Raw genomic sequence first — 15,263 nt, 5'->3', positions numbered from 1 at the left:
GACACAGTTTCATGATCGCTCAACTTCACAATCTTCGAAAGCTGCCCGAGCACCCCCGAGGCTACCGCAGAAGCTGGAAATCACCACCGGAACGGTCCATCGGTACTTCCGCATTCCGTTCGTACGGCCGAGTATCAATCCGGAGGAGGATAACAAGCGTGGCTGGTGGTATGCCCACTTCGATGGCCAGTACGTGGCCCGCCAGATGGAACTGCACGCCGATAAGCCACCGATACTGCTGATCGCAGGGGTCGATGATATGCAGATGTGTGAGCTGAGTTTAGAGGAAACGGGATTGACGAGGAAACGCGGTGCCGAAATTCTAGAGCATGAATTCAACCGCGAATGGGAACGGAACGGCGGTAAGCTGTACAAGCGGTCCGGCAAATAAAGAAATTGTCGTTTGCCAAATTTGTTCATATGATATTTTCAATTGGTTTGAAAATAATGAGAGAGTAATATATTTTGGCAAGTTTTATTACAATGAACCGACAGTTGGAAAGTCGGTTGTTTTCGAGTGTCTTGCGTTTTGGTGCCTTCTAAAGAAAATCTTGATCAAATCATTCCGGTAAATCATAATGAAATTCCGAATTCCAGTGTGAGTATGTCATATTGCTTCACGAACCACATTCGCTTCTTATTTCTATGCGTTTTGCGAAAAAAATGTAGTCAATATTTCAGTTTGAATAATCATTTTAATTTATGCTTAATGATAATTATGCAAAAAGCTGATAGCATATGGTAACCATCTAGAATATTTTACACATGCGTGCGTACAGGAGAAGGACCATAGTGTTCCGGCTAATTTTTACCCTTACCCGTACATCCGTAGATGTGCAACTAGAAGAAAATTAATATATAGCAAGAAATGAAGACAAAAAGAAGTTTGCAGTTTCTTGATAGGAAGGTTTACACAAGTTCGATACATTATCTGTTGTTGTCCAAGAAAAATATATAAAACAAACGAAAGAGGATATATCTATATGTTAAAACGAAAGGCTTGTTGAAATATTTTGGCTAGCAACAAAATTCATTTAACCAATTTCGAGCCACGACCAACAGAGATAGAAAGGCAAACACGGTGTTATAAATGAAGACAATTATATCTGTGCTATTTCCTATTTACCGTTTCTATATCTATTTACAAATTCAAAGCAAATATTGACACCCAGAAACGGACAGATTTTGTTCCAAAAGCTAGAAAGACTTACTACTATGATAAATAATAATACTATCTACAGCTTTTATGGCCAAATGCGATTGCCGTCATAATCACAAAAGAAATTCCCTGTCCACAAAACATACCGCTCATATTTTTATATCATTTTATTGTCGTCCACCACAACAATCATCCGCTATCGGGACGTGTCAACGAACCCATCATTATCGAATCTCGAGAAATAATAGTCGAGGTCGATTAAATTTGTGCATGAAGCAGAAGCGCTGCGGCGGACGCGTACGAAGCTTAGAGCATTAGAGATAGAGGAAGCTCCCCCGCTTCGGGCTAATTTAATCTTAGCGCGACAGTGTTCAAGTTCAATTCAATCAACTGCTGGAGTCATTTGGGTTCGCATGGGTGGTTCGTGAATCTACGGCTCGAGGTGAACGGACCAATTGAAATAAAATAAAGTTGAGGTTATGGTCTTGCGCCCTCATATGAGCCAATTTTCGGCTGATTAGATGCAATTGAGCTTTGGGATTGTGGTTTTATGAGAAACTTAAAATGTCGAATGTATTTGTAATTTAACGTTAACGCTTGCATAAAAAATAGACAAATTTTACCATTTTTTCATGCGTTCATCTTGATACCTAGTGATGAAACCGCTTGTACATCGTCAATCATAGTAACCCAGTAACCAGACAGTGAAAAAACTATCTATCGAAGATGTACATCACCATGCGGAAACGTGAGTCTAAACCGGCCGTGTCGGAACAGCAAGCTATGACCCAGAAACAAAGGCTGAAAGTGATGGAGAATGAAATGTTTCCGGCGAAGTGGAATGTCGCTGTCGTCATGGACGACGAGACGTACTTAACGTTGGATGGCAACGACTGGCAACCAGCTACTATAAGTCCCCCGCCAAAGAGGTAAGATCGGACGTGAAGTATATCCCAAGAAGTACACCAAGTACCCAAAGAAGTTGCTTCTGTGGCTAACCATCAGCGAAAAGGAGATGTCAAAGCCGTTCTTCTTCCGCTCGACTTGCGGTGAACAAGGAGATTTACAGCACAAAGTACCGACCGGAAGTTGAATCTAGATTGAATACCATCATTTTTGAAAATTTTCGAGCTGCCGCCACGATGTTCAATCAAATCGTCTGATTTCAAAATAGCGATTAAAAAGTCGCTCGACAGTTACCGAGAAGTGCAGCATAGTAAGAACGTTCTAAACAAGCCATCGAATCGCCGAAAATGTGAGCGAATCGCCAATTCTTCTTGAGCATCAAATTTTTGTCCACCAATCGTGCACATGCCCGTTTTCTGAAACTGTGATTTCCGTACGGAGTACCCAGAAACGGACAGTATTTTATCTTAAGGGTACGGAATTAATTCTCCATATCTTGTATATTCCTATCGTAGAACTCTGGGGATACCTTAGCATTGGACATTAACAACTTAAGATTCCTCGCGGATATTAGTAAGAACGATCAAATAAAAGTATTTCAGCTCTTCATGTAGCATCGTAAATTCAGGCCTGTAACAAAAAAAGCAACTGCGGCGTACAAGTCGTTATGTGTTCAAATGTAATAAATTTTACAAGCGGAAAAAATCTGTACCAACCTGTACTTTTTGACGAAAATCTGTACCCTGTACCGAAAAAATATGTACCTTTACAGATAAATCTGTACGTGTGGCAACACTGGTTGTCAACTATAACTTTTAAAAATCAGGGTCAAATTGCAGCTGTATCGGCCGATTTATGCTTTAAAGCCGTCGAAAATCGGGTTCAACGTCTAGACTTCTGCAAGCGTGCCCGTGGTGGCCTAGAAAAAGAAATCGAGTTCCATACATAATGGCATCAAATTTTTTAAAGAATTTCATTGATATAGAAAACCGTTTTATTTAAAAAAAAACTTGTAGCGCTCTTATTGAAAAGCCCGACATATATCAGGAAGAAGACAGGATAGCTCATATTGGGTTGTTCGGAAAGTTCATTGTCGATTTCTAGGAAAACAAAAGCACAATTTTTATAGGCAAACGCACATGTATTCAATTACTTGCACAGTTTTGTTTCTTAATCTTTCGTCATTTTTCACACAGCCTGGAAGTTCTATTCTCTCAGAACATGTTTGTTCAACTGGTCAAGATATTTCTATGTCGTCTATACGATCGAAGTTCTTATGGCGGGTTTACATTCGGGAGATCTATAGCTATAGATGGATTTATTCACGTGAAAATAGGTGTAAACGGGTGAGAATAAATATGATACACTTATTCGAGGTACAGTAAACATTCACTAACTGGGCGAAAAGGGAAGACCACTTATCGACATTCGCGTTTTAACTGGTCCGGCATGTTAAACGTCAAATAAAATCGAGGGAAACTTCAATGAATTGTTTGATTCGCATTGTTCCTGTAATTGGATAAACAAAAGGATTCCAATGGAAGTTTCGCATTCAGTGCGACAACAGGTATGACATATGATTTGAGAAAATTATTTTTCTGTAGTTTAATCAATGTTTTTGTCGTGCGAAAATAATGTCAACTTTCATAACATTTAAAATTACATTCGAATGCCCCTCACAGCAAATCTTCCATTTGAATATGGCGTCGATTGTTTACGAAATTCTGCTTTTTAACTGGTCCAAGGACCAGTTAACGTTCGCCCAGTTAAACAGCAGACCAGTTAAACCAGGACCAGTTAGCGAACGATTACTGTATATATAACTTGAATAAATTTAGCATATGTAAACGCTTGTGAATTTCTCACTAGTGAGAAATCACTAAAGTTGGATGCAGTTCTACTTTAGGTGAATAAATTCACCGAAAATATGAATATATACATTATAGAAGTTCACGCTAGTGTAAACGGTTGATGCGATTTCTATAAATCTCATCATATTTCTTCACATGAATATATCACTAGTCTAAACCCACCCTTACCCTTTACGGAATTTTACTGCCTATAATGACAAATACTTTTTGACGTAGGGCTACGTCTTTCATTAAAGGTGCCAAATCAGGTCACGTTTTTATTAAATAAAGTTAACGTTAATAACTATTTTTGCTGCGAACGGATTTTAACGGTTTGCATACTGTGGGTGCGTGGAAGAAAGATCAAATGCACAATACCCTACCCCTCGCAGTGATGTTGGTGTTATATCATAGCAGCAGTAGTAACATGCATTTCCACTTCATTTCCTCCTTCAGCAGACAACAGTGGAAAAGGTAAGCCACACTTAATATTTCCTCTCTGTATCGGGTGATTTCACTGTAGGATTATACAAACAGTATAGTAGTGAATATCAGAAGTTTCACATTGGCGATCCTGCCGGACATTTTATGTTTTTTGGCAAAAAACGATACATTAAATATTCAGTGAGATCACCCGGCATAGAGGAAAGAAATTTAAGAAAGTGGCGTGTTGGGACAATTGTCTGTGAAAATAAATGGCGTGTCGGGACAACCGCCTGAGATATTGCGTGTTGGGATAACCGCTTGGAAAAGGGACGTGTCGGGACAACCGTCTAAAAGAATGCGTGTTGGGACAACCGCTTGAAAAAGTGACGTGTCGGGACAACCGTCTAGAATACCGCCTAAAAAATGCGTGTTGAGACAACCGCTTTTGAAAAAATTGTGTGTCGAAGAAACCACCCAATATCGAAAAGAAACAGCTGGGAAATGCTCGTTCAGTAACAATAGTTCTCAAGAAACAACATTGGATGCACTGAAGCAGATGATAGCTAGAAGTGTCATGACATTCCGGCGTATGAAGCGACGACAAGTAATATGAACATCGGATAAGGCCAAATCAAACCTTTCTAAAAAAAACGTAAATGCAAACAAAATGTGGGAAGGGTGGTTCAAATATATTGGAAGCTCTGAGATCAAAGCATTTCTATCCAACGTGTGTGACCTATACAACGGTTACAACTGTTTTTTCTTTCTATGGGTGAAGAATTGCAGGGTATTGTACGAGCATGTAAGTTGAGGCCAAACCTGACGGAAGGTCATTGCTACATAACTTTTGTTAAGAACATCGGAAGTCATTTTTGATCAACAATCGACGCTACGGCTAAGCACGAAGCATTTTCGTGCACGCGACAACGATCGGGGAAATCGATTATGAATTTCCAGGTCAGACTAATGAAGAATGTACGTCTTCGTGAGTATAGTGCAGCAGATCAGGAACGTTTCGTCAGAGCTCAGCTGCTCAACGGCATGTCCAACCACGAACTTGCTAGAACTGCTAGCACATTTAGATACGAAGTAAAATTCATCGTACAATCGGCAACGAGAGGCGAAGCGTGTCAGATTGATACAGCTTGTACAATGATACTTCAATCATATACCATCATATACGCTCTACCAAAACTCCATTGAAGCGTAGGACGGGAAACGAATAAACCAGAGAATTTCAGGCTAAAGAATATCGTGCTAGTATTGCTTTTCGTCATCGGGATCGTTGTTCCAGATATAATAGGAGGGCTCACTGGAATAGGTGCTGCCCTCATTGAAATTGAAATGCAACAAATGCGGTCCACTTGGGCATTTCGCTACAACTAAAACGCGTTAATGTCGTCCTGGAATTCAACTACAAAAGGTGAAACACTCCAAGTGGAAGTGGAAGCTTTGTAGTCAGGAAAGTGGTCGAAGTATCTGAGTAGATTTCAATCTATCCATCAGGAACGGAATATTGACAAAACTCATTTGTGTCGTGATTCCAGTTGAACGTCAAAAAACAGCGAAATTTAAATGCATTTTACGAGAGCGAGTATGGTGACCTGGCATAGCCACAGATGCTGATCAATGGTTCATGCGAAACATGTGCCATAAATGGTAGACCGGTGAAACCTACTTCAATGCAAAGGATATTTACTCCTAAAACGGTTTGGGAGACGATTGCGCTCGATTCCAATAGTCCATCATTTAATACTGAAAAATATGATAGCTATTGTTGAGGAAGAGGAATTCAGACAATATTCACTACACCATTTTTCCCACAACAAAATGGGTTAGTCGAAAAATTCATGAGAATTTTTAATAAAGCTATGTCAACCGGGAACAACTACAATGATGATTGAACCGAGGATAAGCACATATTGATGAAAAGTTGCTCAGCGAAAGAGACGCGAAGACGAAACTGTCCTCGAAACTAAAGAACAGAGAGTCCAGAGGAAATTCCAGAAGCAAGCAGAGAAAAAGGAGGCTTTGTATGTTATTTGGCAATTTCCTTAAAACAAATCAACGATATTGATTAATGAGGCTTTACAGAAAATAAAGTATGACTTATCAATTATTTAGTGATTATGTTTATTTCATAGAATAATTGATCATTGAATATTTATAAGTATGACCTAAGATTTTCCTTTAATTAACCCCCCTATACTCGAACATACGGTCTCACGGACCGAGAAGATCATTAATTTACTGAACTAAATGACTATTGAAACTGAATGAAGTTGAAGAAATAGTGTACTTTAAATAAATACCAATAACATCTAAAAAGTAACAACAGCAAAATTACAGAGACACACACAGTCTGTGCTACCGTGCGCTAGTATACAAGTTACGCGTGCGACTACAGGAAGGTTAAAACTATTTTTTCTCATCTAGTACTACATTCATTTTCTAATGACTTTTTGATACAGTCAACGTTGGTAGACCGCAGCCTAACATTAGAACAATTAGTCGCCCGTTATGTCCAAAAGTTTGGCCACCTCTAAGCTATACCGGCGGTTGTCTTCTCTGGAATGTGTGATTTATCTAGACCAGGGTTTCTCAAACTATTTTGGGTAAGAGACCCCTTTTCCAGAATGGAGTAATATTTCAGACCCCCATAGCCAAATTTCTTCGAGAGACTCATTGTTTGTTTTTTTTCTTACTGAATAATAATTATTGATTAAAAACATTGCAGTTAATCAAAATAAACCTGACTTGATTTTCTCATGGAGGCGATCTGGCGTAGTGGTCATCTGTACATCTGTACCTCCCACGCAAAAGGTCACGAGCTCAATTCTCACTCCCGACATTTTTCCAAAAAATGAAAGTAATGTGACAAACCAGCCCAAAATGTTGAAAGTCTCTATAATACAGAAAACAAAAAATTCTCATCGTATTCAACAAAATAAATAGACATCTAATTAGAAAATATCAAGTGTAATTAATGATTATTAATACAAATTACTCACAAACTGTAAAAAAAATTGAAATCGCAAACCAATGTATCCGTAACTACCAAAACATCAAAATACAGTGCAATATTGGTTAGTTAAACCATTAACTCTCCGCATTCGTTGCGTTTCAAATGGTTCCTTCGGTTTCGGGTTGTTTGTAACCACATTGAAGCCTTTTTCGACAAAGATATTAGGTTGAAGAAAAAAAAACCATTATTTTCTCGATAGCTGGCTTTACTGATCAATATTTCATGTAATATCGATCATACAATTTCAAGTATAGGCTCGTTGTAAAGGTGACAGCTCACACTTAAAAAAAATCCGTTTGTAGTTTTTTTGGTGTTCCAGTCAGTTGTGAGTTACAGGGTGTTTTTTAAAAAACAAAATTTTCAATTTTTTATATCGTGCAACACCCTAGATCAAGATCTCTACTGCCAACAAATGGACCGTTTGAAGCTAGCGATTGACTTGAAACGTTTAGAATTGGTCAACAGAAGAGGTGTTGTGTTCCATCAGGACAACGCAAGGCCACACAATTCCACATAATGCATCCACTATATAGTTCGGACCTGGCACCAAGCGATTACCATCTTTTCCTCACATTGCAAAATTTCCAGAGTGATAAGAAATTGGGATCAAGAGAAGATTGTAAAAATCTATTGCTATAGTTTTATATATACCAAGACCTCCATGATAGAGTCATTATGAAGCTACATTTAGAATAGCAACAAATTTGACAACAAAACGGTGAATATTTGACCCAAATCGGACAATCCGAAGTATATTAAAAACAGTTTTGAATTTCACCCAAAAGTAATGGATTACTTTTTCCCCAACCGAATATTTTTCAGCAATGTTCCACAACGCAGGATACTGTGTTTCAATATTGCGTTGTAACCAGAACTGGTGGCAACCTTTGTTGTACTCCTGCTTGAGCTCCTCATCGGTGCTGATGATAATCAATTTTTCTTGCATTCTCACCTTGGCTCATTCCATGGCTGTGATATAGTACGGATTTATTATCCATTGAGGAATTTGAAAATTTGGGAGATCTCAAATCATCTTAGTAAAATACTTGTGTAATGCGTCCAAAGTGACATAATACATATAATACACAACAATATGTGTTATAATACACAAATATAAAAAAATTGTAACGGGTTGTATCTAAGACACGACCGCATATTTTCGACGTAGAACTACGCAATTACATTATGCAATCCACTTGTTTGCCACTTCGAATATTACCTTAGAATGCATCGAATTTTTTGTAATAGATTATGTTCTTCGTTACAAATAAATTTAATGAACGTCCTTTTACGTTTGATATGATGCGTAGGACTAACAAAATATGTGATCGGAAGAATTGTCAAACGATCATTGTATTTTACATTTTCCTCTGAAATTATTGCACATCTCATTTTTACGTAGTTCTCGATCCGCGAAAGTTCATTCACCTCTAGTATATGAAATGACGATTTTCCCAGACATCTCAGTTTAAATGTTTTAAGGAAACATATTCCGGTCTGCACAACGGCAAGCGAGTACAAAAGTACTCAACACCAAAAAATACCCCCGACTTGCATGTATTGGCAAAGCGAATTGTCCCAGGCACATTAATTTTGAAGTCCGTGTTAGGGAAACACAGCTCGGTGGAAACAAAAATATCCCCGACTTGCATGTATATTTGCAAAATAGATTTCCACAGGTACATCGATTTTAAAGTCTGTGTTGGGGAAACCGTAAATCGGGCCAACCAAAACTTGGCAGTAAGGGCGTTTAGATAACGCTTGACATTTTACAGTTATTCCATTGTTCATCTCATGAACTATAACATTTTATTAATTGTGATAGACGCGTAGAAATATGTCCTATCAATTGATGCAAACATCTTACCAATCTGTTGAGAAATGTTCGAGTTATAAGCATTCGAAATACGGGTAGGGTTAGCACACAAATCGGCAGAACAAATGTATGGGAAAAAAGGAAATTTTTCCAGTTTTCATGAATTTAAACCGTTTAGAGATTAGCGAATTGTAATGTATAGCATATCAAACAAATCTTAGAGAATTTCTGATTCGATGTGTATGCAAATCATGAGAATTCGTTCACAGTGAAAATAGTTATAAACGTTAACTTTATTCCACAGAAAGGTGACCTGTTCACTGATTTGGCACCCTTCCTGAAAGACGTAGTTCTACGTCAAAAAGCTGAAAATATTACAAAGTAAAAGCCTCTGCGTCAGCGTCAGGTCAGCGAACTACAGCGTTAAAATAATAGTAGTGCATAATGCACAATGCGGTGAATATCATACTAACATTCCTTCCCTTCCCCTGGTGACTATAAGAACGTGGCCGGCGTCGTTATTGACTATTTAAAGTTCGAATCACCGAAACTTGCACAATTGTTTGCTACTCCCAAGCGTCATTCAGTGTGTTCTTTGTGCAATTTCGCTGGTTCAAGTCACGGAGAGCAACTACGAAGTGTAAAGTCTACCCAAGCTCAAGCTCAAGCTCATGGTGGTCAGCGAACTACAGCGTGTAGAAGTAACCGAGTAAAGATTTCGTCGTTTTACTCATATAGCTGAGCACATAATCGAGTATTCAAAGAATTGCTTTGAAGCTTACTGATAGCATTTATAACATACTACCTTAATCAAAAAGATCCCGCAATTACCACCGTGCCGCACTCTCAGTCACCCGTTTTTATTTTTCTTTTTTTTTTGTAGGTTGGTACATCTGTCATCGACATTCTATAAAAGTTGTAGCATGATGGTTTTACATTTCTAAAAGTTGCGCTGTATTGAGTACATCTGCTATCGTGCGTGCCTCGAATTTGCCAAATCATTCGTTATTCGTGAACGTTTGGCTGAAAACGAAACAAATACCATTCAGCAACCACCGAATTCACCTGATTTGGCTCCCTGTGACTTTTTCCTATTTGAACGACTCAAGAAACCACGTTTCAACACCCGAGATGAGATAGTGGAAAAATCGAAGAAGACGCTGGTGGCCATACCGCAAATCGAATATAGTAAATGTTTCGTGGATTGGATCAAGCCCTGGCATAAGTGCGTTCATGTCGATGGGGAGTACTTTGAAGGGGACAACATCGATATTGATGTATAATCTTGTGTTTTTCATTTCCTGAATAAGGTGATCAAGGTGATATAGTAAAGATTGATGCGATCTAGGGCTCAGATTTTTTGCTACTAAATGCTGTCTGTGAATCACGCAGTGATCGACCAGTTGTATTTTTGAGTGAGCTGTAAAACCGCGATGACGGCGAGCCATAGATGGTGCACCATAGCCATCAGCTCCATGAAATAGCTTTGTCGGTAAGAAAAAACTGTTTCACAGCCTGAAAGGTCGATTCTTCTCTGGTATCAGTATCTATATATGTAGCAAAAATCATTTCATATTTTCATTTTTAATATTAGGCTGTCAAAAAAGTTCTGCGGTATTTTTTTTTGAACTTTCATTTGTTCATAAAATTAGTTACAATCATCTGTTTTAAGTCAAATATGCGCCGTTTTGTTCGATAACTTGTTCCCAACGAGATGCCAACTTCATAATACCCCTGTTATAGAAGCTCGCTTCTTTATTGGCAAAAAACTCGGATAGCCAATTTTCACAGGCCTCTTTTGTGGCTAACTTCTGACTACCTAGCTCGTTCGCCATGGACAAAAACAGGTGGTAGTCACTTGGTGCAAGGTCCGGACTATACGGCGGATGCAAAAGAACCTCCCATCCGAGCTCCCAGAGCTTCTGGCGCATCACCAAAGAAGTGTGTGGCCTGGCGTTGTCCTGATGGAAGACAATGCGGCCTCTGTTTATCAAAGATGGCCTCTTCTTCATGAGTGCTACCTTCAAGCGGTCCAGTTGTTGGCAGTACAGGAGCGTTTGGCCATAGGGAAGCAGCTCATAATAGAGTATTCCTTGACAATCCCACCAAACACACAGCAGAACCTTCCTGGCCGTTAATGAGGGCTTGGCCACCGTCGTGGTCAAAGATGTTTTTTTGCGTCAACGTGTGTGGCACCCATACATCGAGCTTCGTTGTGAATCCAAGCTTCTTCAAATGGTTAATAACGGTTTGATGACTTATCCCCAGCTCTTGGCCGATGCTACGGCTGCTACTATGTCGGTCTTTCTCGGCTAATTCAGCGATTTTGTCGCAATTTTTCAACGACAGGCCTTCCGGAGCGTGGCGCATCTTCGACGACCTCTACACCAGAACGAAAACGTTGAAACCATCGTTGTGCGGTGGAAATGGAAACTGTATCGGGTCCATAAACTGCACAAATTTTATTGGCAGCTTGAGATGCATTTTTGCCTTTGTCATAGTAGTACTGTAAAATATGTCGGATTTTCTCTTTATTTTGCTCCATATTTGCGACACTATAACTCACGAACGACTTAACCAAACAAAACACTGTCAAGGACTATATTATAGCGCGCAAAAATACCTTTCCAACAAGCTATAGTATGACTCGATACAATGAATACAACTAGAACTACGCGCTTACAACGACACCTCGCGGAAATACCGCAGGACTTTTTTGACAGCCTAATATATCTAACATACTCTAACGACAGAGTTTCATTGCTGGGTAATGTTCACTCGCCCAGCTGGAGAGAAAACATGTTGGTCCATAATAAATTGAATAACATTTTTCCCTTTTCGAGAGCCATCCCAAGTTTCCTGAAATAATTATAAAAAAATTTTTTTGTTACGCCATGCACATACGTAACCAAGCATTTTGTAAATTCTTATTCATTCACTTTATTCTAGTTCACTTTATTTAGCTATGTAAACATGTTGTAATCACTTGAATTAAATTAGAAGATGAGTGTATTGTATTATCATCGAAGCTTCAACGTATTTCAAATCGCAAATGAGCTTGCAACCTAAGGGCATGCTTGTAATACAGTAAAATATCAGGAGTATGTTTGGACATGAATTTTATGATGACTTCTTTCGTGTTAAATCGCGTGTATGTCTGTAATACAGACAAATTTAAAGCGTGCCTGAAGGATATGTACGCTCAAACACATTATCTTGTGCGAACCTGTTCACGTTTTTTCACTTGCCGAATTTTTCACCTTTTACTTTTTGTCCTTTTTTCTTTTCATCTTGCGCACGCTCATCGTCTTGTTGAGTTTTTAAAATGTACAGCATAGTACTTTCTACAAAAATATTAGTCGTTCTTATAAGAGGGTGGTTCACGTAATACAACTTATACAGCATCTAAAATGTTTCAAATAAAAACTTATGTTCTTTTATAGGGGTCGATTTTCAGATTCCAGGGGGTCGAACAACTTTGAGAAACCCTGGACTAGACTTTGCAGTGATTGGACTTGGGACAAATTGTTGGACTCGATAAACAGAATAGAGCTCTAATTTGGAGCAATGCGGAGTTGAAGCGATCTAGATCCTAACAACATTTCCTCAAACAGCACAAACAATTCCAAACTCACACACAAGCTCGGTCTTTTTTCCAATATAATTAAAATTTCATCTGGGAAATCGATTCGCCTCTCATACCTAATTTAATAATAGAAGTGATCACTTTCCGCGAAATAGCAATTTGGACAGACGCCCCAACCGCCGCCGCCACCGCTTCCACCACCGGTGTGCATTAAGGCGGCAGAAAGTATCTCTCCCAGACGGGGAAAAAACATCTTCTCTCGGCCACAGAATCTACTGCACGTGGTTGGGGCTGCACTGCTGAGCCAGCTATTGCTCCAGAGAGAGAGAGAGAACATCTCAACATCGTCTGAAATCTCCGTCACCGTCGCGGCTCCAGGGCGGCTGTTTTCTCTAGTATAATGGTTGTTCCTTGGAACAAGGCCGCTCATTCCCGAGTGAACAAGCGTGGCGACAGGTATCGTTCGAACGGTGGAACGAGCACGTAATCAGATTGTCTTATCAAATCGAACACCCTTATCACCTGATTGATGCAACTGATTGCGGAGCAATCGATATGTGTAACATGTGGTTTGTGATACCATCGAAGTTTTATTTTTAAGCTAAGTCGCCGGGAATGGTAGCAAAAATCATAAGCTGGTGACCGCGTTGTTTGTGGGACACATTCTTCAAACATTACGTTTCGAATTTCACTGATTCGAGACAAGAGAAATGGAAAACCTACGCGCGGCTTATAATTCCACCGCGACTTGTGGATTATGCGCAGCCCATTAACGGTGTAGTGTTCAAGTTCAAGTGTATGAATTGATGAAGTGGGCAAAACATGTAGCTCATTCCAGGCTTCCAAGTCGTAGCTGCCGTAGAACATGAAGTGTCGCGAATGTGTAGTACCGTTATGACTAATAATTGATATCCATCAGTGCAAACGAACGGACAGACGGTCGGGTCACTTCGAATACTGTGCCACCGATGGTGGGCTGCTAAAATTAGTGTTTGCCTCGATGACGACTGAAATACATGTGCGAATTGTGGAGTCACAACATTTCGATCGGTGAACGTGTGAAGATGCTAAAATCTTGAACGGAACTGAAAACAGAGTCGAAACGGAACTTTGTTGGGTCGAAACATTATTAACAAATTGTGAAATAGCAGATGCGCGTTAGTATTGTTCTGAATCGGATTCAGCATCGAGAACAACAGGATCCGCGAATACGTAATCGATTGTAGCAGAGATGAAGGTCAATTTGTTTATGATATTACCGACTTTAGTCATCATTGTGAGCAGATCCGGTAAGTAATGTCGAAAGCCCTTTGTCTGTAGTTCACCAATTTTGAGAGCTCATAAATCTGCTCTCACGAAAATCAGTGTCGAACGGTTTGGTTTTTAGAGTGTACTGCCGACCGAAGATCAGTCGTGTACATAAGCATGAATGTTGTACCCGTAATGTGATTCATTCCGATTACCTCGAATCTGAGACATCGAAACATACGTGATCGCATGTTGTTCCGATGTTTTCTTCAATTTTTGTAACAACCCTGATCTTCCTGTGGCTGGCATAGATCATAACTTGAACCGAATAGACGGTCTACTAGCCGGGAATGCAGCCATCGACGTATTATCTTCTATGACAAACATACAACAGGTTCGGTGAGTTGAATAAGCTAGAAAAAAAAACAACCATGCCAATGCCTGACCGGTGAAACGGCGAAAACAGCAAACTAGTTTTGCCTCCGAGGGTAGAGGCCAGCAACGAAGTAGAACGCGAGTCTTAAAATTTTATCTCTGTTTGATTTTTATGTTAGTAGCCGGCTCATCCGGAGTTGTGTTTGCTGTGCAGTTAGCATCCTGTATCGAATGCGACGGAATCTAAATTAAACTCTCCTGTGTCGGTGAATGAAGAGATGAAACGACCAATTGTTTTTAGCATGATTATCCAAATATATTCTAAATAACCTAAAAATTTGAACTTTATTGAAAAATATTGGGGGTAACCAGAACATACAAAAAATATGCGGGTTATATCTATGATATGAGCACAAGGTTGACGTTGGACTACCGTTGGCTTAGTAAACATTTGTTTGAATAACCGATCGGAGGGGAGACGGTCCCCTCTAAGGGTGACACCCATGACTATAACAAGTATACGAGGGTCGTTAAAAGAATAAGTTTCAGTGCCTCAAAAATCGCGGAAAAATAAAGTTAGGACAAAAAACAAGGAGATTTTCGTAATTTACGTTTTATTTTATATTTTTCTACATAATCGCCGCAACGTTCGATGCATTTTTCATAGCGTGTCACGGGTTTTTCTATTCCGAGCGCAAAGTGCGTAGCGTCCAACTTTTTGAAGTATGATGTAACTGCATCACGAATTTCTTCAGTGTTATCGAATCATTGACCACTGAATGCCTGTTTCATAACCGTACGTGAAATTCAAAACTATTTTAAATATGCTTATGATTTTCCGATTTGAGTCAAATATGCACCGTTTTGTTGTG

The 15,263-nt window shown here is 39.4% G+C and overlaps 2 protein-coding genes across 5 annotated transcripts in view; both read left to right on the top strand.

Annotated features, from left to right (window-relative positions):
* The window catches only part of LOC129766273 (myosin heavy chain 95F), an 87,700-nt gene extending 86,445 nt beyond the window's left edge, over positions 1 to 1,255 (top strand). For all 4 annotated transcript variants that reach the window (XM_055766810.1, XM_055766795.1, XM_055766805.1 and 1 more), the window contains one exon: positions 42 to 1,255. In XM_055766810.1, coding sequence (XP_055622785.1) covers positions 42 to 391 — 350 coding nt within the window. In that variant the 3' untranslated portion in view covers positions 392 to 1,255. The remainder of the gene's footprint in view (positions 1 to 41) is intronic.
* An 11,930-nt stretch (positions 1,256 to 13,185) lies between these two features.
* Positions 13,186 to 15,263, top strand: part of LOC129762077 (uncharacterized) — a 37,064-nt gene continuing 34,986 nt past the window's right edge. Inside the window, exon 1 of the mRNA XM_055760063.1 lies at positions 13,186 to 14,057. Within this exon, the coding sequence (XP_055616038.1) occupies positions 14,000 to 14,057 (58 nt within the window). The 5' untranslated portion in view covers positions 13,186 to 13,999. The remainder of the gene's footprint in view (positions 14,058 to 15,263) is intronic.

Source organism: Toxorhynchites rutilus, chromosome 1 (assembly GCF_029784135.1).
Source record: "Toxorhynchites rutilus septentrionalis strain SRP chromosome 1, ASM2978413v1, whole genome shotgun sequence".
Lineage (NCBI taxonomy): Eukaryota > Metazoa > Arthropoda > Insecta > Diptera > Culicidae > Toxorhynchites > Toxorhynchites rutilus.
This window is presented reverse-complemented; position numbering and strand designations above follow the sequence as displayed.